General features: G+C 51.7%; 2 protein-coding genes across 4 annotated transcripts in view; one reads left to right on the top strand and one right to left on the bottom strand.

The window, feature by feature from the left end:
• The window catches only part of Naa15-16 (N-alpha-acetyltransferase 15/16), a 52302-nt gene that overhangs the window by 25813 nt on the left and 1597 nt on the right, over positions 1 to 24892 (bottom strand). Inside the window, exons 6-8 of the mRNA XM_011144691.3 lie at positions 24503 to 24813; positions 24028 to 24309; positions 23727 to 23940 (exon numbers count right to left, since the gene is read on the bottom strand). Of these exons, the coding sequence (XP_011142993.1) occupies positions 23727 to 23940; positions 24028 to 24309; positions 24503 to 24813 (807 nt within the window). The remainder of the gene's footprint in view (positions 1 to 23726; positions 23941 to 24027; positions 24310 to 24502; positions 24814 to 24892) is intronic.
• Positions 2930 to 21958, top strand: LOC105185307 (uncharacterized). Of its 3 annotated transcripts, none has more exons than XM_011144689.3 (2): positions 2930 to 3387; positions 17743 to 21958. In XM_011144689.3, the coding sequence occupies exon 2, from the start codon at positions 17743 to 17745 to the stop codon at positions 21016 to 21018; it is 3276 nt and encodes a 1091-aa protein (XP_011142991.1). In that variant the 5' UTR covers positions 2930 to 3387; the 3' UTR covers positions 21019 to 21958. The 3 variants fall into 3 exon arrangements, with proteins under 3 accessions (XP_011142991.1, XP_025157224.1, XP_025157223.1); XM_025301439.1 differs by lacking the exon at positions 2930 to 3387 and adding an exon at positions 13236 to 13503; XM_025301438.1 differs by lacking the exon at positions 2930 to 3387 and adding an exon at positions 13767 to 14435.

Below are 24892 nucleotides of genomic sequence, written 5' to 3'. Positions count from 1 at the left end.
GCTAAATGCCCGACGGGATTCACCGAGCGGTGATTCCGGAAGAGGACCATATTTTTATGCAAGCGAGAGAGACATCTCTCGCTCGTCACCGGCTTTCTCGTCGTTGGCTCGCCGGACGAATTTTCCGAGTGAACGTTAAATTAACGCCCAAGGGGCGCCTGAAGAACCCGCGTAGAAAAATTAATAGGGCTCTGATAAGGGCCTGATTATTTTTCCCTAACATTAATCGAGTCCTAGTACGGATAGAAAGACAAGGGCCCTACAAGATGTGTAATAAATGGTTTAACGGGTCCTTATAAGGCAATATTATGAGGGCCTTGCAAGGCCTTACATTGCCTTACAAGGCAATATCAACAGGGTCTTATAACGCAATATTAACAGGGCCTTGTAAAAAAATATTTTTATTATTGCTTGAGTAGAAATATTCGTTCTTTTCATTCCAAGAAATTTAGGCTGTAATTTCTTTATTCTTTTTTAACCTTGTTAGTATATAAGAATCTTTTAATTTTTAAAATGTAGTGTACTTTACAATAAAATATAGCATTCTTTAGACATAAAAATCCTGCTACTGTTTTTACTAAAGTTTGCTGCATTTCAAAACGAAGGCAGTCCTAGAAAAGTCCTTGGAAGAGACTAATGAATATGGCAGCTAATAAAACTGGTAAATGTTTTTTTTAATTGCGATATAATTGAAAAATCTTTAAAAGAACCAGATAGAACGTACCTCCTAAAACAACACCTCCTAAACTATGACAATTTTATTACACATTTCAGATTTTATTAATTTTCTACAACAAACCTTGATTTTGTATATCTAAAGCATCCTTAAAAGATCCTTCTAAGGCTCACATCAGTTTTCCATGTTAAAACGTCATTTCGTAAAGTCTAGAGCATCCCTAAAAAATTCTTCTAAGACCCTCATCAGTTTTCCTTATCAAAGCCTTACTTTGTAAAATCTAAGGTATCCCTAAAAGATCTATATCGAGGCCTAATATGGTGATAACGAGGCATTCCTTTTTAGAGCATCCTACTTTCAGCCTTGTCGGGGCCTTACGTTTCATGAGGATGGCCCTAACAACTTTCTGCTCGGGAAGGCGGTCGTACGAAATTGGAGAAGGACGCAGCGTGTCTGTCTGGGTTTTCCTTTGCCATTGCAAAGAAGTTATTCATAACAGCGATTTAGCTTTGCTCGAGTAAACCGGCTCCGCACGAGGAAAATGAGAAAAAGTCTCGTGAAAGTCATTGGATATCGCTGGCACCGGGACGTTTTCGTGTTTGTTTCACTTGCGAACGTGTTCGCCGTGAGGCGTGTTGATAAGCCGGCCCACGTCGTTGCGAACCGTTCGCAAAACATTGATATCCCTGACGTTGCGCGACAACGATATTAGGACTGAATGTCAACGTTGTCGCGGATTATCTCCCCGGCGATTGACACGTGGTCAATGGCGGCTCACGTGAGCCGCTTGCTCATGAACGGCGCCGTGCTCGCAGGCTTCTGGCGTGTCCGCTTCTGGGCTCATTATAAGCTCGAGACAACTAGTAGACACGATAGCCGCGCTGGCTACGAATGAGCGCGAAAAAGCGCGCAACGGCTACACGCTCGCCCAAGCGGCGCTCGAGGCGACATTGGTATACCTGAAAGTGATTTTCTAACAGACCGTGACTCCCCGGCGAAAGCCACGTGAAAGTCCGCTTCTCGATTTAGGCCTTATCGATCGTCGCGTCGAATAATCAATTGTGCAATATGGAGTAGAAGGCGAATCGGGAAATGTGCGAACGCGCGGAGTCGTTCGCGCGGTCCGAAGGATGTTTTCTTTAGCGTGTCACGCGTGTGACTTCTCTTCTCCATCTCATCGCCGCGCGACGGTTTATCACTCGCGACTGAGCGATTCATCACGAGGACGAGAGAGATCAATAGACGGCGTTCTCTCGGCATCCGACAGAGAGCCGCGGATTTTTTCTCTCCTTGCGCAAGCGGCGTCAGCCGCCAAGAAGAAGCAGGTTTTCCCACTTCCATTTCCGTCCCCGCGCGCGAACGCATCGACAGCGCGGGCGGAGGTCGGCGAAGATCGCGCTTGGGCGACGTCCGCGTGACTCGCCGCCACCGCGGCGGAGCGGAGCGAGGCGAAGCGGCGAAAAAATGCCGTCTAGAGTCGCCCGAAACGCGGACCTTGATTTTTACGGGCGGTTCGCGCGTATGCATATTTATAGGCCGCGAAGAAACATCCGGACGCGTCCAGGAGATAATTACCCGACGACGAGCGGCCGCTCCGCCGCCGAACGCGTGATTCGTCGCACAGGATTCACCGCACATCGCCGCGTCCAGTCGTCCAGTCAGAGGCCGTAGATCAGACCTTTTCGTCCCACGCGTGAGCCGACAGTTCCTCAAAACCGACACTCGCGCGACACGAAGCCGATCATCCTTAGGGCAAGATCGACATCCTCGTGACCGGCAAGCGATCGATCGACCACACAGCACGCGAGCTCGCTGGACCGCCGACGACACTGAGAGCTCCGCGCCTCGAGTGCGCCTCACCTTTCTCGCGAACGGCACGTGGCCGTTCGCGATTCGGTCAGCCGGGACAGAGCGACAACTTCAGGGGGCGAGGGGCAGAGAGGGAGGCTCTGGGGGCGCGAATTCGCGAGAGCGCAGCGGGACGACGTCTTCGGCAGGTTGGCGACAGGTCGCTCTCTCGCGCTGCTTCCTTCCTCCGGGGAAGCGCGCGGGGAAGTGCTCGCGCGGGATATGCGAGGCCGCGTGGCGGCGGCCAGGTGCTCGCGGTAGGTGCGCGCGGAACGCACGCACGGCACGCACGCGGTGCTCGGCCGCCGAGTGCCGCGGTCTCGACGCGTCGCGGCAGCGTCGTCGCCGGCCGGACCACAGAGTGGGACGCGACACTGGCGCAGGGCCAGTAGGATCCACCAGCGATATAAAGATCAGCGGTCACGCGGCGCAGGAGGCTACTCGCTCGTGCATCGTCGTCCAAGTGCAGTGGCTGCAGCTCGCGGGAACGCGACGCTTCGCACGCGCGCGCGCGGTGTGTTGTTGATGTGCGTGTTGATGGCAGGTGCTGGAGCGCGCTGAGGGTGAGAGATTCGCGCGACGCCTGCTCCTGCTCCTCCTCTTGCTCCTCATCCTCCTCCTCCTCCTCCTCCTCCTCCGTCGCATCTTCTCCTCTTGTTGCTCCCGCTCGCACTAGTCCGCTCGTCGGGATATCACTTCGCTCGCGAGGCACGACTTTGCGCGACCGACTCGACCCGAGAAGTCGTCCTTCTTCAGATGAACCCGGCTCGTCGCCGCTCGTACCTTGGAGCAGCCGGCTGCACTTTCGGAGGAGCGCATCGAGGGACAGCACTCTGAGCGAGAACACGCTATTACAGACGATCGTGAGTGCTTTAGTGCGTACAGAGGGACGGGTGGGAGGGAGGGAGGGGAGCTGCGATTCGAAGGTTTCGATTCCCCGTCGTTCGTCTGGCGGACGAATTGCTCGCGCTGAAAAAGTTCACGCGGGCAGATTGATCTACATACGCGGAGGTTGGGCTTGATAGAGAGAGAGAGAGAGAGAGAGAGAGAGAGAGAGAGAGAGAGATTGACCCGCGTGTGTGAAGCTGGTGAGTCGCGAAGATTAATAGCAATCACCGCGGCTCGTTTACGCGCAGCTGCGGCCGCCGATCGACGCGCTGCCGCGGACGGAAAGTTTTCGGGTCGCGAGCGCTCTCGATGAGCGGCCGTTTGTTTCAATATACGTGTCTGTGCCGTTTATCCAGTCGAGGTTCGGGAGGTCTTCCGAGAAACATTAATTATAATGTGCGCGCACTCGCGTCGCACGTCGCGCGCGCCAGGATGTCGGTCATTATTGCGTATCCATCGCCGGCGAGAGGGAGAACGCTGCTTGTTCGTTCGTTCGTTCGTTCGTTCGTTCGTTCGTTCGTTCGTTCAGGAAGTCGAGCGGGAAGCACGACTTCCAGCAGCAGAGCCGCGCACGACTCGAGAAAGCCCGCGCTATGACTTGCGCCTTCGATTCCGCGAGCGAGTTCCACGGGCTAACGAGTTACATTGTAACTCCGTTAACGACGCCTCGGCGGGAAATAAACGGCGCCGCGTGTTCGCCGTGTCCGCGGTTTCCTGTGCTCGAGCGAGAGCACTTTGCTCGGGACGAATATGTATATCCGGTCAATCGAGCACTCGCGAAAGTCGGCACTTCCGGCGGCACGACGCCGCCGTGACGACGAAGACGACGACGACGACGACGAGATCGCGACGTCCGCGGCGTGTTTAATTGCCCTCGTATCGTCTTGTCAATTGCGACTTACGATCGAGCGACGTGGCCGAGCGCCGTACTTTCACTTTGACATAACTCCGCCCTCGAAAAACATTCGGAAGGCGAGGCGAGCGAGACCCGGAGCGTATCCGCGAGTTAGTTTCTTTCGACGATCGGAAACGCATGTAGCGCGACGAGCCGGCGTTTTTAGTCGGCCCGATCGATCGATCGATCGATCGCTTTCAGCGTGCCGACGTTACGTGTTCGCTGGACGATAACTCCCTTCAAGATGGGAAAAGACCGCGCGCGCGCGCGCGCGAGAGAGAGAGGGGTGGGAGGAGAGGGAGGGACAATAAATCGGCGTAAATAGCCAGCGGCTGTCATGACGTGATCGTTTTATGAACCGCTGTTAAGACCGGTCATAGTGTCATCGTGCATTCACGGGGACATTACATAATAATTCTGTTTCGCGAATACGCAAATCGCAGAGGAGCAAGGACGAAAACGGTGAGACAAAGTCGCGTCTCTCTCTCTCTCTCTCTCTCTCTCTCGCTCTCTCTCGCCCGGCTCTCATTCTCTTCTCGGAGAAGACTCGCTCGCTCGGAGCACTGCAACGCAGCCCGATCGCCGTTCCGGGCTATTTTAGCATCGCACACACCGCAACCGCTTATCAAGTTACGCAATTCGCGCACCAAGTCGCCGAAGTGGTCGAAAAATGTAGCAGCCACACAGAGAAAGTCGCGTGTCGCGAGTGCTCAGCGAGATCGGTAATGCTAACTTTTCGATTCACCGCGTGGAACACGATATCGAGCCGCGCGCGCTCGGCGATGTATGTAAATATATATATATATATATATATGTATTTATATATATTGTATTACATGCGCGTGGCGAATAACCGAGGCGGTTTGTTACGAAATAACAGCGGAGCTATCGATTAAAACGCAGCCTCGGAGAAAGGGGCGCTCGTCGGCACTCGCGTCGAGTGCTCCTTTTGCGAGACGTCACGGACCATTCAGTCAATATCACATCTCGATGATCCTGCAACATTCCGCACGATCTTCGCGCTTCTCGTTCTCTCTTTTTTTTCGGAGACGGAAAATTCCCCGAACAAATCGGGGTGAATTAAGATAACCACCAGTAAGATGAAGATTAACCCTTTGAGCCCTGTGACTTTCGGCCAACTCGGTTGGCAATGCCGCGCGAAGAGATCATGCCAATTCCTGCAAAAATCGCGAACCGCCGATCGACCGCAGGCAAGCGGAGATTTTTTGCAGCGGACTCCTCGGAGGAGATTCGCGTTTGGCCTTCCCGCGCGCGACGAACGTCCCTTTCGCGAGTGCCCTCGAAGCGAACGACGAGCCGCACGATCGAACAGGATCGTCGCCGGCGGAACCTTGCGCACGACCTTGCGCGGGCCAGCTTCCCCTCTCGTCGGGCGATCGTCCTTAATTGCAAACGCAGTGCGCGACGTCGTCTGGCCGGCCGGACGAGAGGGATCGCGACGCGAGCGTGGGAATGCACGTCAAGTACGAAATGATGCAGCGCGATTCCGCTGAAGGAATGCGGATAAAAATATAAGAGAGAGAAAGAGAGAGAGAGAGAGAGAGAGAGAGAGAGCCGTCTAGATGCCCGGCGTATGATTCACCGCCGGTCGGGACAAACCTGTTTGATTTGAAGCTGACGAACGCGCGCGCGCGATTAGCGCGAGGTACGCGCCGATCGACACGAGGAGCTGGGATAATCAGCAGGAATTCCAGGAGCGCGAGCAGCACCTCTGTCTCGTCTCAAAAACGCGCGTAGCTCGCTCAATCTCACGCGCGGTCGACGGAGGCTCGAGGCGCGAGGACGGAGAGGGCGGCTTCTCGTCATCGGACAGACACGCGCGCGACCCTGCGAGTCCCCCGCGTGTGAAATGAGGTGTACGGGAGTCCCGGGGCACCTGGTGCTGAGCAGCGTGCTCGGAGCGTATTTCTTCCGCGAAGTCTGCGAGACTCGCCTCGTCACACACACACACACACACACACACACGTGTATCCTGTTGCCTTGCCCGCGATCAATTGCGCTCCCGACGTTTCAATTATGGATTCATTAAAGTATCGATGGATTTATTTATATAAATATGGATTGGCGGTACACTCAAAAAAAGTATTCTATTTGTAAAGTGATTTTTCCCATAGTCTCATATGCCAAGCAAAGCCTTTTACAGAAAAAGGATTCCTCTTTCGACAAGGCGATTAAAGCGAACTGTTCATTTAGAATTTATTAGTCTGTTTATTATTCTGTTTTCCTCTTATTTCAAAAGGATTTCCTTTTATATCAATTAATTTTCCTCTTGTATGAAGAGGAATATGTTGATTCGAGTGTCGGCTTCTTTTGTTCAGTCATGCTCTACCTTCAGACATGAATAAAAAAATAACCACATGGATCAGAATATTTGGAACTTTTTTTAAAAAAAGATATGTATTGTTGCAACATATAATGAAGATAATTTACGTATATTTTGTCAAATACAGTTCATAATCTATTGTAAGAAGTTGAATAATATGTTCTTTCTTTTAACTATGTTTCACACAATTGATTATAATGAACATCTTTACAGCTAAGGAGTCGACAATAAAATTGATTGGAAATTTATTTGTTATGATGATCTTATTTTATTCATGCCTACTTATTGTAGAACTGAAGCCAGTATATATATACATATACATATTACTTTTTGCTATATACATCATAATAATTCTTTCAAATTAACCAGTATAACCAGTAAGAATAAAGTACAGTAAGAATAAATAACAATCCTCCTAAAAAGAAGATTAAATAATCTGTGTATAAGAAAATTTATATTAAAATCAATAAGATTTGCATTATACAAATAACATATACTTCTTCTAACTTTAAGAATAATATGTTTATAATATTTTCCTCTTAATTTTAGAGGAATCCTCTTAAGGCATATATAAAAGTAAAATTCTCTAAAATTTAGATGATTCCGCTTGTTCTGAAATTACTTTTTTTGGATGTAACGTCGACAGCGCACGACGAATTTGTTCATCGAGTTACTTAAATAACCCTTTGAGCTCCGACAGTCAACACGGCTTTCCGTGGATTTTGGCATTTTGCTTCACGCATGGCAACCGGCTCGCGCTGAGAAAGACTTCTGTTGTCACAAATGAACGTTTGTCACCGCGACAAATCATTTCCCGTTATTTGTAATTTCAACAAATATACATTGTTGGAGATGCGATACATTTATTCCCGTTATGAAATTGTCGGTTAGAGTAATAAATCATTTGTTACCACAACGGAGTCATTCGCTGTCCCACATTAACAAACCATTTGCTGCGGTTGCTGATGTTTTGTTAATTCAACAAAACCTTTTTTCTCGGTGCGCGCTCTTCTTGCAACTTCCATTGAAATTACGTGTTATAATCGATTATTGATAAATGGATGGTTTGTCGTATTTGAAACTTGGACAGTAATCACGGTGAAAGTGTCAACGCCGATATGCACGTAAAACTCTGGATACCCTTATCGCTTTGGTTTTTAAATTAGGATATTCAAACATTTTAACGTAAGAACGTGTATTCTGTACGTCGAACATAGAAACGGTCCTACTTCTATGTTGAAAGTTTCAACACTCGTGTTTAAAGATGACAGGAAGAAACGATAAGAATGTTCAGAGTTTTAAGTACACGTTTTGCTGTTTATCTGGTATCTTAATCGCACAAACGAACGTCAACGTCGTGCAAAAATGCGCGGAGCGTGAAAGGATAATACTCGCGGCGTCAGCAAATTCCATTCGCCAAATTCATACCACATATCCTGCGTGTCGTCCGTCAGAACGGTACCGTCGAGATGCGCGAAACGGTTCCTCGGGTGGACAACCGCTCCCGAGAGAGAACGCGACAAACACAAGCGCGACTTGGCGACGTTAAAAGTACGCGAGAAAGAGGGAGAGAGAGGGAGAGAGGGAGGATCTCGTTGTGCAAGATTTGCAGTTCCAATTGACCACGTGAAGGTGAACGGTCGGGCTGAGAAAGACGTAGTTAACACGCCGACGAGAGATTCGCGGGGATGTATTTATCGCGCGAATTACCACATCGTGAAGAGGCGCGCGCGCGCGGCCGTTCTTCGAGGCTGCGAGGAGGAGATTGCGGTTTGACCTGTTTCTCCCGATTTTTCGTCGATCGATCCTGCTCGCCTGTTGCGTCAGGCCGCAGGCGAGCGAACGAAGGCCACCGCGATCGCACGAGAGGACTCGTCCCAGGAATTCTCCAGCGAAAAGATCGCGAACTGTCACGTGACGGGTTGTCCTGGCGGAGGTCGACCGTGCGACTCCGGCGTGGCTTTGGCCGCGAGAGCGGAGAATGAGAACGCCCGTGCAAATCGGCGGATTTGCCGAAATTTATCGCTGAAATTTTTTACGCGCGATTTTATGGGAAAAATCAAGGCGAGAGCCTTAGCGGCGATCGGCTTTCGCGCCTCGGAATTTCGTTGTTTCGTTAACCTTGCCTGACAGGCGCGCGCGCAGGCTTTACGGCCGCGTCGCCGTCGCAAAAACATAAACCGGTATTAACTCGCATATTCGCCATGAATTACCTCGTATAGTTCAGCACTCTCGCGCAAGGCGCACCGTGAGATTTACCAGAGGCTCGTATCAAAGGATTATCGACGCCATGTAAATTTCGTATTGGACATTACGACGATGTAACTCTGTCTCTCTCTCTCTCTCTCTCTCTCTCTCTCCCGCTTAAACCACCTAAAGTACCGATTAAACCACGAAGATAATTCACCAGATAATCAGACGAAACGGCGGAATTATGCCGTCCCATGTGACCCACGAGAAAAAGTATGCCCGAGAACATTACGAAATCGCACCGTCGCCAGGATCTTCGATAGCCAGTCGGCGATCGAATAATTTCCCTTTCGCGACCCAACTTCGAACGCGCTTCCCGTCGGAAGCGGAAACGGACTTGAATCAGGCGGCCGCGGCGGGACTCGGCAGCTCCGCGCGTCCGCAGGAGAGAGAAACAGCAACAGTCGCGCGGCCGCACGCACCGTTATAACCGTCTCTCGGCGGATGCGCGAGCGAGCAATTACTCGGCGCGCATCGCGACGAGGAGATGCAGTTGATGCGGTAACCCGCACGGCCAGAGAGAGGTGCTCGGGATGAACGAGACGAGCGGATTATGCAAGAGGCGCGCACGAGCCGCCGTCGCCGCCGCGGCGGAGCAAGCCGGTCAATGCCAAGGTGTTCCACTCCGTCCCTGTCGCTCTGAGAGACGCCGATCTCTCGTCGTCGATTTCTTCTTCTCGGCGCCACCGAGCGCCGGGGGATTCACCGGGAACGGTGACGATGCGCGACGAATCGCCGTTCGGACCTCGCGAGTTGGCTCCGGTCGACAATGACCATCGGTGAATTTTCCGGTCAATTATGCCTTCGAAAGGGAAAGGAAGGACAAAATCGCGCGCCTTGAAATAAATGCAAGATTCGACCGTGAATCTCCCGATTCATAATCGGATCTTTGTATTAAAGACCGGCTCGAGTTCGCCTTCGGAGGCTTGTGAGCCTCGAGTCGCTTAGTGGGCTACCGGGACGTCCGACGATGATGACGATTTGATGATGGGACGCTCTTGAATATAACGATGCGACTATAAATACACTGGCCAGAGTCCTACGGTTGCTGCTGGCGAAAAACAATTTCTATGCTGCCTCAACAGCTGGAATCCGACGAGCGAACTTGAGACTCAAGGAATCACGACTTCAGGCAGCAACGGGAGACGCCGGGAATCGAGTCACCGTGTTGCCCTTGGAGCAAAAGGCTAAAAGCATAGCGTCGTGGATCGAGGCTCAACCGTGCGAGTGGCAAAACGATCGGTCAATGACGAGCGTGCGAAGAGCGAAGCAAACGGACGGTTTACGGTAATTCGATTCGCGAGTATTCGCGACGAAGAATGTACGACGCACAGCCGTGTCGGGTAGCATCTAGGTAGCGCCGTCTTGGCACGGACGACGAGGTGGTGGTTGGTCGTCGCCTTTGCACCTGCGACGCAGCTCTTCGCACTCCGCGCTTTCCAGCTTTCTCCCGTTTTATCGCGTTTACGCAAACGCGCTGGTTCGCAGAAAAAAGAAAAAAAAAAAAAGAAAAATGAGAGAGAAAGAGACGCGACGAAAATCGCGGGCTTGAAATGAATTCGTCGCGCAGCGACGCGAGCCGACGCTGAGAATGAAGCGGCTACGAGTCGTTAGCCAGCGGAGGTGCGATTATTAGAAGAGTAAAGAAGAGCTCGTTATCGGGCGTGTCGCGCGCAGGATACCGTTTAGAGGCAATTATCGATTTCCTGCGAGCAAAGGTGTGCCCCCACGACGACCGGTTGCGCGAGCGACCGGTGTGTTGACCGCCCCCCTCTCCCCCCCTCAGAGTTTCTTCCTGCGCGCATGTATGAGAGATCCTAGCGACGCGCCGAAAGTCACTCGCGTCGGGGGAATTAATGCTGCTCAGCGAGCACAACGCGAAACAAAAAGGAAAGTAGTCGAAAGCGTAAACCCGATTGAATAACGGTAGATCCGCGCGAGTCTTACGTACGCCCTGCCGGTGAGGCGGCCGACGTTGCGCGCGTTGTGGTATTTTCTCGTCGGCGAGCGAGCGTGCGACGTCGACGATCAGAGGTCGTCGATATTTTCCAGCCGATTATACGCCTGCGACGGAAAAGAGAGAAGCAAGAAAGAAATAGGTGAGAGAAGGAGGAAAAACGCGCTAGCTGGCTGGCTGCATGCGACGTTCCTCCAGATTGATACCGATGGTTCCGCAACGAGTACGAGCGACGTCCGACGGCCGTTTCGCAGAGATCTCGCTGGTGACCTTCCGCTCGTCGCAAACGGAACTGCGTGCGATGGCTCAATGCCGTTCGATCGCCGAGCGTGGGACGCCTTTGACGGCCCGCCGAGCCGAGGCCCAAGGTCGGCGGCGGCCGTAGGACGCGGGGTGTTAATAAGATCGGAAAATCGCAGTCGATCGTTCGCACGATACCGCCGGGAGTCGGAGCGGACGCGCCGGCAAGGAGCCGGCGCACAGTGGGACCAGATGACATTTTTTGCTTCAAAATTCTCTAGAGACCTGAATTTCCAATCGATCATCGATACCAATGGATGAGGTTGATCCTGAATAAATTCCAAAGAGATCTGTCTAGCCGAAATTTTGAAAAAATTATCGGTTCAGAGTTCATGGGTTTAGGATTTGTCTTAAAAGTTTATCGTTTGAAGTACAGTGTCTTGGGTTCGGTGTCCTCAGGTGGGTTCGAGTCTATGGGTACTAAATGCGAGACTCCAGAACTTATAATCACCTGTTAGAAAACTCAGAATTCCAAAGCTCATCAACTCAGCTAAAAAGTTCTCGGATTGATAGATTCCTAGGTTGATGGATAGTTAAGACTCAAAATCCCTCGGTTGCTTAACGGGTCTATATTTGATGTTTTTGTATTTTGCGCATGTGAGTTTTGGGTTAATGGGTTTCTGGTTCAAGATCGATAAATCTCGAGGTGTCTGTTGATTGGTTTCATAGTTTTAATCCGCTGAATACGCTGTTAGATAGAAATAAGCGTCGAATAATGAGTATTTCACAAGTTTCTCGCGTTTAACGATAATTTTTCCTCTCTTGGGGCTAGTAATTCGAGAAAAAAAAATGTTTCTTTAATTTTGGCAAGACAGATCTCTTCGGAATTTATTCAGGATCAATCTCATCCATTGATCGGTTCTTCGGAAATTCAGGTCTCTAGAGATTTTGGAACCAAAGAATGTCATCTGGCCCCCACTGTGCGGCGGGACGCAAGACGCAGCAGGCACGGAAGCAGCAGTGAAGGAAGAAAGTGACTCTTTTCCACGACTCTTTTCCAGCCGGGGCGCTCGCGTGAGAGTCGTAATCGCGATTGCGTCACGAGATCCGATCCGGAGAACTAGTTCCCCGAGCTTTTTTCCGATTCGCCGGCGCGAGAGCGAGCGAGATCGAAACGGTCCCGCCGCCGGTCTCACCATGGCCGCTCCGCTCGCGCGAAATCTGGTCCCCGCGGATACGCGGGACTTATCGGAGCGAACCCGGCGCTCGCGCTCGCTCCAGGCAAACATAACGGCACTCGCCGCGCTCGGCGGCCACGGCGGCTCTCTTGCATCACCGCGCCTCGAAAAATCCTTCGACTTTCGTGTTGCGGAACCGCGGGAGGGACCGCCTCCACCTTGGCGACGTACAGCCGCTGTGTGTTTTGCAACGTCTCTTCTGCGCTATTATACGCGCATTATTACGCGCGCTAACCGCGCGGTACGTAAGGACGTAGGGACGTGGTGCGCGCCTGGACGATTACGCGCCCAGCGAGAGCGCGAGAGCTCCGCCAACTCGAGCGACGAACCTCGAGTTCTCTTCGTCGGATCTATCCATTCCGCCGGTTTTCACGATCCCGCGGTCCCGACGAGCGCGAACTGCCCGACCGAGAGGGGGGGGGGGGGATCACCGGAATTGCGCAGACGGGAAGAGATCGCTGTGATCGCCGAGAGCGAAAAGCGCGATCGGCGTGATTTACGAGCGGCCGCGCAAAAAGCTTTTGTTACCGGACGATTGGCCAACCGCGCGACGGCCGCATGCAGAAACGCACGCGATTCTTTCGCCGAGTGTCACGTGACGATCGGCCCGCCGCCGCCGCCGCCGCCGCTGACGGCGGCGGCGGCGACGAAGAAAGAGGAGGAGAAAAAAAGCGGAGCGAACAAATCGAACGCGATACACCGGCTGGAAGTGAAAGGACCGGCGCGCGCGCGTTACGCTGTTACACGCGCATTTTCCGAGTTACGTGTCTTTCGCGAGCGAGCGCGAGAAGACAGTCGCGCGTAAAACATCCTCGGTAATCAGTCCGGCGCGGGCCGCACGGAGCGCCGATCTAATTACGATCGTTAATCGTACGAATCGTAGACCGCGGACGCCGCGCGACTTCCTCCTTTCCAGCGCGAGCGCGAGGCCGCGGCGGCGGCGTCGTAGCGGCCGCCTGGAAACGGCTCCACCTTCCCCGACCAGCGAGCGTCCTTGGCGGACCCGGTGCAGCGCGAGCCGAGAGAGGGTGACGAAAATCCCGCCAGTCACGTGTACCATGCCGGTTCGAGCGGTCGCGCCGCGATCCTGTCGAGGCCCGTGCGTCCAGCTCGCCGATCGAAATCGCGAAAACGCATAGCTGCGCCGGGACGCAAACCTCTTCATCGGCAAGTGCTTCATCGACGACGCGCGAACTCCCGCGAGAGAGAGAGAGAGAGAGAGAGAGAGAGAGAAAGACAGAAAAAAAGAGCGATCCCGTGACCTACGTGACTTATCTGCGCGGTGCGCGCAAGCCCAAGTCGGAGACAATCGGGAGAGTCGGTATTGTTCGCAGAATGCACGGAGCGCGCGCTCTTCGATAAGGCGGCCCGCTAATTGCGTCTGATCGCGTGGCGTGGGCGTCGTGCCGGCTTAAATGTCGTCTGCAGCGAGTCGATGCAAAGTCGTAGGCCGAGCAGAGTAAGCGCATGACGGAGGTGTCGATGCCGGGTCCGGCTGGTCGAAAGTGCGACGGCAGCGATCTCGCGAGGACTCTCCGCCTACCGAGCGACCTGGGGGAGCTCAGGACGTCATTTCCGTGCTCGTCGAGCGTTCTCATCCGCGAGGATGACTGCGGCCTGAGTCGGTGGGAGCATGAAAATCGCCGCTGGCCCGGCCGGGGGAGAGCGCTCGAGCAGCTGCGAGCCACGTTCGCGATGGGTCTCGTTTATGACGGTGTCTCGCCCATGGGAATGTTAAGGACACGCTGAGACCGCTGGGGGACCACGTAGCTGCGGTGTGCGATCGTGCGTTGCGTGTCTCATTGAGAGATCTCGGTATCGCGAATAAACACGGCCCGTCCTGTCACGTAGGGGTCCGCGTCGCAGATAATTAAATAGCCGTTTGACGCGGAGAAATCGAGCGCGCTCACGTACGCGGCGATCCCCTCGCTCGCTCACGTCGGTGTTATCCCGCGACTGGTCAGCTTGCCTGCTGAAGAAGCGGAAGAAGCGGAAGAGCCGTTGCACGCGGTAGCGCTTTAATGACAGCAATTCAGCGACATATACCGGCGTTCCCGGCGGTAAACGCTTGTCCTTCCGTTCCGGATGCGCGGAGAAAGGTACAGCTTGATTCCGCATTTGTTAGCTCGTTCGTGTCATTAGGAGCTGGGGCTCATGCGACTTCATCCTCGGATCCTCCCGGGGTCGTCTTGTCGTCTTGTCCCCGGAAACGGAACGACTTCGAGTGTGGAAAATGCGGCTTTTGTGTGATCTCGCGATTATCGTCGGGCGAAACGAACGGATTGCGCAGGCGGTGAGGCGGTGATTACGAGTCTCGCTTTGGATATCTTGGAGATCCGCGAGAGCAATAGACGGAAAAATGCATTCGAGCAAATGTCACTTGCTCCGAGTACTTTTCTCGAGCTCATGCACTCGCGAATCTGTCGCGAGGTCATCACAAGCATCCAATTCCCCTCGAGACACATTCTGGGTCTTAGAAGCTTCGGTCGAGAAGATTCAATTCAAACGAACATTCGGAGTGTCTTATTGCTATATTCTTCAAAAGAGAAGAAATTCCTCTCTATTGGATATCTGGAAAAACTGAGCTTTTCTCCCTAAATCTGTTGCGCACGCAAATTATACGAGACTATCATATCATAGAAGAAAATATTCTTTGCCGAAGATATAACCACGAAGAAGATAACGGAAAGGAAGTAAACCGAGTATTCGCTCTCTTCTTCCTAACAGTAGAACGATACTTTTCTCCGCGTGGAGAAATTCATTCGACAAAAACAAATGCGGTAATCCTTCTCTGCGGTTCTTATTTCACCGGAAGAAATCCCGATGGCGAGATACTCGAGGTGTTTGATAGTCATTGCCGCCTCACTCTGTGCATCCGCTGCTGATGCGAATGGATCAAGCTGGATTCAGAATTCACGTGCGATGCGGCGTCGCTCAAGTGGACCTGGTGAAAAGTTCTCTCTTTTTCTCCCTCTCTCTGCTGTTATTCCAGGACGTTGTAGCGGTTACGAGCGATTATACGAGCTGGCGCGATCTTCGTTGCGACTGCATTACTTTCTTCCGCGTAACGTCGTTTATGTAACGTTTTTCTTTTTTCTGCATTTACGTCGAGATGGACGAGGCTCTCGCGAGCGATCGACCGAACGCATTGGAACGATGCGGAACGCATCGTCGGGTCTCGCGGACGAACGAGCGAAAGGAAGCCGCGGATTTTTCCAGCCTTTACCGCAGAAAAATACGGAGATAGGCAAAGTGCGACGTCCGCGAGTGTGTCGGAAGCGCGCTATCGTGTGTTGCTCGTGCTGGCGTGACTTCCGCAAACTTGCACTGCCACTTGCAGCAATGCGAGCGAATGTGCGACGCTAACGCATCGCGAGCGTGTTCACACAAAAATCGACCAGCGAATCGACCGACCAACCATCAACCTACCTACCTACTTATCTATCTACCTACCTACCTACCTACCTACCTACCTACCTACCTACCTATCTACAGTCTTCAGAAACCGTTCGCGCCGCTTCGTTATTCAGTCGCGAATCATTACGAGTCGACCGGTACTCGCCGGTGACCCGTGAATGTTTGTCGACCGTTCACCGGCTTGTTCGCCAGGCCAGGGAAAGGCGTGGCAGCCCCCTCGCGATATCGCCTTCTCGTATCATTGCAATCCGCCGCCGCCGCGGCGGCGGCGGCGGTGACGACGGCGGTAGAATGAACTTTCGAAGCTCTCTCGGAAATTCGCGGACAAAGTCGTGGGAGGTGATCCGAATCGCGCGTAGCGCACCGAAATCAGTTTCAGAGAGAGAGAGAGAGAGAGAGAGAGAGAGGGGGGGGAGAGGGGGAGAGAGAGAGAGAGAGAGAGGGGGAGAGAGAGAGAGAGAGAGAGAGAGAGAGAGAGAGAGAGAGAGAGAGAGAGAGAGAGAGAGAGAGAGAGAGAGAGAGAGAGAGAGAGAGAGAGAGAGAGAGAGAGAGAGAGAGAGAGAGAGAGAGAGAGAGAGAGAGAGAGAGAGAGAGAGAGAGAGGCGTCCGCTCGCCTCCGCCGCCATCGCCGACGCAGTTTGCCGGTCGGCTGCAACAACACGGGGATGGAGGAAGACGCCGACGGTGGTGGCGCTCGGCTGTCTGCCGCGAGGCTGAAATCGCGAGCCGGCCGGAAGAATGCGCATAAACACACGCCTCGCGCCATGACTTGACCCTTTAACGCTCGACTTTTTTATAAGTGTTTTCAGAGTAAAATTTGAGTTCTTTTGAACTGAGACTATAAGTAGTGATAACGAAAAAAAATATCAGAATTTTATATTGGTTTTTTTTATCGTTCGTTTTTTGTTTATTGGTAAATATGACTTGGATCCTAAAAGCATATACGAAATGAGCAACCTATACAGAGAAAAATGAAGGATAATCTATACGATATAACTCTGATAGTCAGCTCTGATAATCAGCTTGACATTTTTGAGCTGAAACTTTACTATGATTGTGAGTGAAGTTTATCATTCAGAGCGTCAAGCTTACCATTTCAGTAGAATATCTTATAGATCACCATTTAGATAGTCAATCGTCCCTTCATTTTTCGCCGCATAAAAAACTGTAGGTAACCAAGTTTCACGAAAATAGCTTGATTTCTTGATTTTCGTGTCAATCATATTGGTGGATTCGCCATTTTGAATTTCTGTATTCTTTTAATTCCACATTTTGCATCTGAGAAAGCTGCCAAATGTATAAAATCATAACAGATATCTATTCATTTATAGTGCACTTCTAGATGTCCGTAACAATGCTACCTATGCCTACTTGGAATTTGAACAAAACATATTATCATTAAAACTGAGCTAAAAACAGACTAAACCGAATCTACATACAATCTATATACCATTTATTAGAAGAATTCATCTTTATGGTGGTGCAAAAAAAAAACGAAAATATCTCCTTTCTTGACTAAGTTATGGATTCTTAAATGCGTTTCTGGTAACTATAGTTGCCAGTAGGCGTTAAAGGGTTAAATTGGTGCCCCGCTTGCGCAATACAATCCTTGACATACGCGCTGAAGAAGCTCGCGCGCGCGCGCGCCGTGTCTTTGAGCCGCCGCCGCCGCGCCATGAATGTAATTCCGTCGTCGTAGCGAGCAACAAACGGTTTTACACGCGCTGCGCAACGGTCGTCTCCTACTGGCCTATTAAACGCAGGAGTCACTTGACGAAGCGTGAAGCATAGAGCACCGCGCGCGATTCAATTAGCCGCGGCCGAGCCCGCGCGTCCCGGCACGGCGCGCAGGAGGTTACACTTTCCCGCTCTTGCGTGGGCGTAACGCGCGAGAAATACCTTCTGCTTCGTGACGCGCGCATGATGAAAGCGTCAGATGTCATTCTTTCGGGGCGATACTTTCTATCGCGGTGCTCTTGCCATTTTCAGATGACGCGTCCTACGCTCGCGCGGAGGCTGCTGCTGACCCTGACGCTGCTGGCGATATGCGCGACGCTCGCGGGATCGGCCAGGATCGGCCAAGACAGGCAGAAGAGGCACGTCGGTGACGAGGAGTCTAGTCGTCGGTCGGGCAAGGTGTACGCCCAGCAGGACAGCACGAAGTCGTCAAGCAGCGCGAACAACGCGATCACCACGGAACCCGGAAGGAAAGTGTCTCACCATTTGATCGGAGGTCACCTGAAAGTCGACGCGAAGCGCCAGGACGACGAGTCTCTGTGGGACGATGGAATTCTCATGTCGGCGGCCGGCAACGGCAAGGAGGGGAAAAACCCTCGCGGCGGCGGCGGCGGCGGCGGCGACGACGAGGACGAGAAGAAAACACTCTCCCAGCAGGTCAAGGAGGGCAAGTACGGGCTCATACAGGACGAGATTTACAGGGACCGGCCAAAACGGCCAGGTATCATCAGCTACCTCGAGAACCCCGAGGTGCCGAAGGACACGGCCGACAATCTGGGTGGTCTCGACGAGGAGGAGATCTGGCTGGCCGAGAATCACGTGCTGGTGTTGAGAGGCGGGAGATTTCCCGAGCACGAGGACGGTCAGCACGGTAGCGGCGGCAGCAACGACGACACGTCGGAGAAATGGCCGCCTATCGACGATTACAAGGCGCCCAGGCGGCAGGTCAAGATCCCAGCGCGGCCCAAGGTACCGCCGCCCTTTCCGGTTCAGCTCACGGAAGGAGGACCGGTACAGATCATCGGGTCGAACGACACCACGGAAGTCGACTACAGCACGGATCCGGGCTATACGAAGGGGCTATTACCAGGGGAGAATCCGTTCCTCGCCATCGCTCCGAATGGTACGCTAGTGAGCCCGGACTTCGGCCCGCCAGCAAGAAACTTCTCCGTCGAGGAGAAGTCGTCCAGGGGAAACGACAACGATCAGAAGAGGCTGAGGAGGCCGGAAGCCGAGCCACCGAGAAACGGCTTTCCGCCGTTCTATCACGCCATCCCGCCCGGCGCGGTCTTCGTACCGCCTCCGGGCAATCAGTCGGATTACGACGAGGAGGACCAGTCCATTTACTACCCGCCGCCGTACAGCTTCTATTATCCGCAAGATAACACGACCGCTGTACCGCCGGGTCCTCTGGTGCCGGGTATCATATTACCGCCGCCGCCGGACTTCTTCTCCGCCTTGGACGACAAGAAGACCACCACGAAGAAGTACACGAAACGACCGACGACCACAGCCTCGCCGAGAACACGGCCGACTTATCTGCCGCCGAGGAAGTTTACAAGCAAACAATACAAGACCACGCCGTCGGTCTCGCCGACTTCTGTAACCAAGACGACTGTCTCGTCGACGGTCAGCGAGAAGAGGTCCTACGGTCGTACGACCGCGAAAAACACGACCAACGCCTTCACGCCCAGGCAGAGGACCATGTCGGCGCTGGAGATGACGACTACGACATCTAGAAAGCCGAGCACCCTCGAGAACACCGAGATGTACACCATCGGTTCCGTAAGCAACAACCAAGTGTCCGAGGCGACGACTCAGCAGGACTGGTCCACCTTGGTGACCAGCAAGTCGGTCCCGGTCTTGGCGTATTACCCGTCGACCACGCAGTCGTCGATAGAGCGACCGGTGGAGGTGACGCCGGCCTCCATCAAGAGCATCATCACCACCAGCCAACCCGGTAAACCCAACCACGCGTCCTACTACTTCTACGCAGAGTCGTCCGACGAGGACTCGGGCGTGACGACGTCAAAGCCGCAGGCCGTTTACTACAAGACCACCACCAGCGCTACCACCACCACGAAGTCGCCGTACTACAACGTGGAGACGCGACCTCGGCAGACGGAGCAGAAGAAACACTATTACACCGTGGAAACGCTCGAGCCGGAGCTCCAGAGCCCCAAGGACTACAAGCTCATCGACAGCATCGTGAAGAACTCGCAGACGTTCCAGTACACCGACTCGGCCGCCACGTCCCCCAACTTCGACACCAGCCCGTCTCGCGGCCAGAGCCAACGCATGCTGGCCGATCAAGCGCCCGTGTATTACCAGCCGGTAGCCGAGGCGCGGCCGAATCACCCGCTGGAGATGCACTACACAACCTCGAAGCCGCAGCCGTACTATCGGCCGAGCGCCAAGCCTAAGCCAATCTATCAGTACAGCTTCCAGATAGCGGATTACTCGAAGCGCGGCGGCAATCAAGGAGCGTATCAGCAACACAGGCAAGAGCAACAGGAGCCGAACGCTCCGTACAGCGAGTATCGAGGCTTCAAGGCCGGCGAGCAGCAGTACGATTACAAGGACATCGACTCGCCGTCGCGGCAGCAAGTGCCGCGGAAGGACGCGTCGTACAAGGTGCGACGTCCGGCCTACCCCACGAGCACCGGCTACTCCGCCATCGTGGAGACGACGCCCAACCCGCAGCACGCGTACTTCACGCAGCAGGACGAGAAGCTGCTGGACGACGTGACGAAGGAGTACTTCACGATCTTCGGCAAGAAACTGCCGGAAACGGGGATCTCGAGCACCACTCCACTTTACGGCAAGTCGAGCGGCATCACCGAGCGACCGGAGCACAACGCCTACGTGTCATCAGGCGTCTACAAGACCAACCGACCGCTCGCTTACAAGACGCCCAACGTCAACGTGCGCTACGGCGATCAGTCACAGCGGCCATACTTGCTCAAGGACGACACGCTCGTCAACTACCGAAGACCCTTGCCGCCGATCAACCCGGACAGTGAGTTCATCGAGATGCCGGTCGGGCCGAAGACGCGGCCGCAGGCCTTGGTGCCGAGCTACGAGCTGCAGGCGGACAATTACCGGCTGCCGCAGGACCAAGGTAGGCTGCAGCAGCAGCGCAGGCCTACTCCTCGTTACAGGGTGCAGGGGACGAGCGACAGGCACACCAGCAACTTCGTGCCGCTCGCTGAGTCGCGGGAGGAGCTGGACGAGGTGCCGCCACCGGTGTCACTGTTGGACGACATAGAAGTGAACTTCAGGGACCCGCGGCCACCCATCAACCCGGACGCTGAGTTCATCGAGCCCGTGCCGGCGCAGGACAGCGGCTCGGATAACCCGAACGCGTACTTCGCCTACCGACTGCCCGGCGACGTCGGCCACTTTTACTTCCTCACGCCGCAGGCGATCACGCAACGGCAGGACGGCCAGGACGGCGGTTACGTCTACCCGAAGCCGAGGGAACCGAGGTTACTCAGACGGAGACGACGCCCGGGTGACCGGGCTTGAGGGACGTTCGCCCTCGCGCGCTTCTCGCGCACGGAGAACCCGGTTCCGTCGGTGCAACTGAAGAGTCTCCGAAGCGGGACAGAGGGACCGGAAGCGGAAAGCTCGGCTGTGCTGAGACGAGAAGGGTCCTCCCGTGGGACCCTGATCGATCATAGAATCGGACGATCGTTTCCAATCGCCTCGAAGCGAGTTTCAAGTCAAGTTCAGTCGAACGTCGTCGGACGGAGGATGAGATGTCGCGTTTCTCGCCGGCGAACCCCCTCCCCCTCCCCTCCCCGCCCAGCTTTCAGCTGCACGGGCTGGAACCTCGTCTCCCGTGCGTTTCTACGGCAGTCGCATAATGCCATAATCTTGTGGATACCCCAGCGCGAAGTAAGCGCGCGTCGCGTCGAGCCCGTTCACGCGGCGCGCACGCGTGTATTAACATATTTATTGTACTTGTAAATATGACACTCTGAGACTAAGTTAGATAATTATAGCCACGTTGTTCTACGAAGAAATGACTTAATTTATGCTACCCCCGGCTCCCCCGCCTGGAAACGACAGAAGCGTGCGCGCGTATCTCCGCTTTTGCTTTTCGCACGTACGCGCGCTGCGCGGCCGTGCGTGTTCGCGCATTGTCTGTGATTAACGACGGGATTACGCGAGTATCCAGATGTATATTGCGGCTCTTTGATCGCTTGTGGCACGCGCGCGAGTTCTCGGCAGGTCGCGCCGAATTGTTTCGCGAATAAAGCAGATACGATTAAAAGGCGCGATAACACGCGCTGAAAGCAGCGCGAGTCTATCCGCTTCGGAGCGACATTTTTAAGAGATCTTTTGTACGGACTAGTGTAATACACACCTGCTCTAAAATTATTAATTATTTGTACGCTTCTATGCTTCTTTTGTATAGTCTGTATAGTCGCATAATGCCATAATATAATCGTATCGTCTCGGTGTGATGGTACTTGTGATTTTCTCGCGACGGTGTCGCGTAAAATACTTTCCAAACTATCCCGAACCGACAGTTTTAGGGACTACATTAACCCCGCTAATGCGAATTTGAAGGATCAGTGGAGAACCTCGAGATGTAACATTGCAGGTTATCGATTTACTTTGATACTATAAACAATGCTGTCGCTGCTTATCGCCGTTTTTTCGTCCTGAAGATTGAAGAAGCATTCATTTGAGAATTATTTAATATTTCATATTGACTTTATTTTCTGCCTGCCCAAAATATATTTATTCGTGATTTCAATTAACAATATGTTAATTATGTAACTTACTCAATTACAGACGGAATATGTGCGATAAGCAATTAATATGGATAAATAATAGAATTAATGGGTAAGTGATGTAACTTTTTATCTTTATAATTTCCTTGTTACTACCTGTTTTATCGACGTTGAAAATTTTGATAGAATTTGAATATTTGATCCTTGAATACTAGGATGTTCTTGTTACCTCTTATTACTAGGACGGGTAAATCTTTACCCCCATAAATTTTTTATTATTATCTTTCTTTTTTTGAATATATACGAACGATAATATTATAAATCCTAGCAGGACACTGCTAGGATATGTGTTGCCATCTAGTGGCAACAGGTAAAAAAAAAATCATCGGGTGAATTTTCATGCATTCTAATGTTCAAGAGTTAAAACAGATAAGAAATTATTCAGTCACTCAACGGAAAAAAAAGTGTGAACACGCCGATGTGCATGTTTCACGTCACGTCGATATATCCCTACCGTCGTCGGCTTAAAACGTAATAATTCGATCATGAAGAAATGACGACAGTACCAAAACAATATTTTCGAAAACAATAATCATCTCCTGTCAATCGTGAACCGTTCTTGCCCGTGAATCAATGATGAGTTCGGTTGCCGACAAATCACAACAATCAACACTCTCAAGAGACTCGAGACCCCCGAAGTAGTCAAATTGTTAAATTATTGTATCATTAAATTATTAGGATTATCAATTAACTCTACGTTTCCGATTGAAATGAGATTGACTACTTTTTCTAGGAGCCGATTCTAGGATGAAACACAGGAGGCGGAACGAAGCGGTTGACTCTTTTACGATTTCTTCTTTTCCACCTCTTTTAAATATCCGAATTTTATCAAAATGTCAAATTATAATAGAAAAATAATGATAAAAAAGTTCGTTATTTCATTTACCTGTTTATTGTTCAGGCTTCAATATGAAGGCTCGATATGGACTATTGAGATGATGAGAAATTCAATCGTTCTTAAGCAAATTGTTCATTAAATTTAGATAAAACGGCAAGTAACCACTTGCAACATCAAAAACAACAACAGTCTGTATAATGTTATATCTCGAGATTCACCGTCGACTCTCAACGTTCGATACAATTCGAAAATTAATATAGAATCAAAGTTTCAACTCGGGGATATCGCACGTATCAAAGATTACAGTATGCAATTCATCGAGATATATAATCAGAAGAGAGAATTTTATACGTTATATGTTTTACGTATTATTTTTAACACGAAGAGGAAAGGATTTTCGACGGATTAAACAAATACTTTCACACTTTCAACGTTATCGATAAAATAAAAATATCGAAAAAATAGCGATTAATCCTCGCAACGGTTTCGACAATCGCACAGACTACGGTGGCTGGATCAGCCTCGAGCCTTTTCGAGAGGATAATCTTCCTTAAAGGACGATACATAACATATAAAAAAATAAAAGAACTCACCGGTGTCGATTTCTTGTGTTTGCGCTGGATCTGGCAAAGGATAATCGTGCAGCCGTAGATAGACTTCTACCGCACATTGCGCTGCTTTGAAGTAGAACGGATGAGCTCGAAGGACGTCTTCTAACCTCAGAAGCCCGACGTACGATCGCAACGTCATCTTCCGCATGCAGTAGGTATGAAAGTCAAATTGGTCCTCTATAATTTCCGAGAAATGCTGCAAACAATCGCGTCATGTTACAACAGATTCCACGAGGTGTCTTGAACGCACAATACATGCACGTGTGTGCGCAGTACAACTCACCCTATCAACTTCGTGACACTTTTTTAAAGCTTCTCCGTACTTTCCGAGACGCATGTAAGCATAGGCAGCTTCTGTTTGGATCCACATGCACTGCATCTCGTTTAAATTCTCCATAGCTAAGACTCCTTCTCTCGTGAACTTTCCACAAGTCTCCTCGGCTTCCTTGATAAGATTCGCACGGAGCATGTACTTGGCACATTTAGAGTTAATATAACGGTCAGCTGTATCCAAGCCTTGCGCCTCATCCAGCCACTTGTAAGCTTCATGGACGTTCCCTGCATGCTGTCAACCGTAAGATCGATATCATTACTTGAAATTTGCTTCGAGCGAGACACTCGAATTTGAATTTAGAGTTAGACGCGAGTTAATTCCAAGCTTAGATCTCAATGTATCACGCGGGGATTGCAAATAGCGACTATCAACACGGGATCTAAGATTTTGCGCATAGATCATGTGACATAATGGCGTGTCTTACCTTGTAAATGCGTCCTTTGGTAACAAAAAGTTCTATAAGCGTAGGAGTGTGATCTATGGCAGCGTCAATCTCGATCAGCGCCTTTTCCGTTTGACCGAGATAATCGTAATGTTGTGCTAAATAATAATATGTCCACAATAAAGCGGACGCCGGTTCTCTCGGATTATCTTTCTCTTCGTCGCTAAAGTGTCCGTGAAGTTTTAATGCCTCCTTGTATTGCACAAGTAGAGATGATATGATTTCAACTTTTTGCTTATCAGTGTATAACGAGCGAAGGTTCACGAATAACGGCGGTACACCTTTGTGAAGCCCTGCGACGAAAGAGATACAAATTGAATGTCAACACGCCACCGCGGACAAATACTGCTCTCGTGTAAAGAATTGTATGCG

This window comes from Harpegnathos saltator, unplaced genomic scaffold (genome assembly GCF_003227715.2).
Source record: "Harpegnathos saltator strain DR-91 unplaced genomic scaffold, Hsal_v8.6 scaffold418, whole genome shotgun sequence".
Classification (NCBI taxonomy): domain Eukaryota; kingdom Metazoa; phylum Arthropoda; class Insecta; order Hymenoptera; family Formicidae; genus Harpegnathos; species Harpegnathos saltator.
The sequence above is the reverse complement of the archived record's forward strand: the minus strand, read 5'-3'. Positions and strand labels throughout refer to the sequence as shown.

Excerpts from the sequence above, each read along its gene's own strand:
- LOC105185307 (XM_025301438.1), top strand. The coding sequence starts at position 14,358 with ATGACAGCAATTCAGCGACATATACCGGCGTTCCCGGCGGTAAACGCT. Across the intron at positions 14,436-17,742 it reads TTCCGGATGCGCGGAGAAAG|ATGACGCGTCCTACGCTCGC; the intron begins GTACAGCTTGAT and ends TGCCATTTTCAG.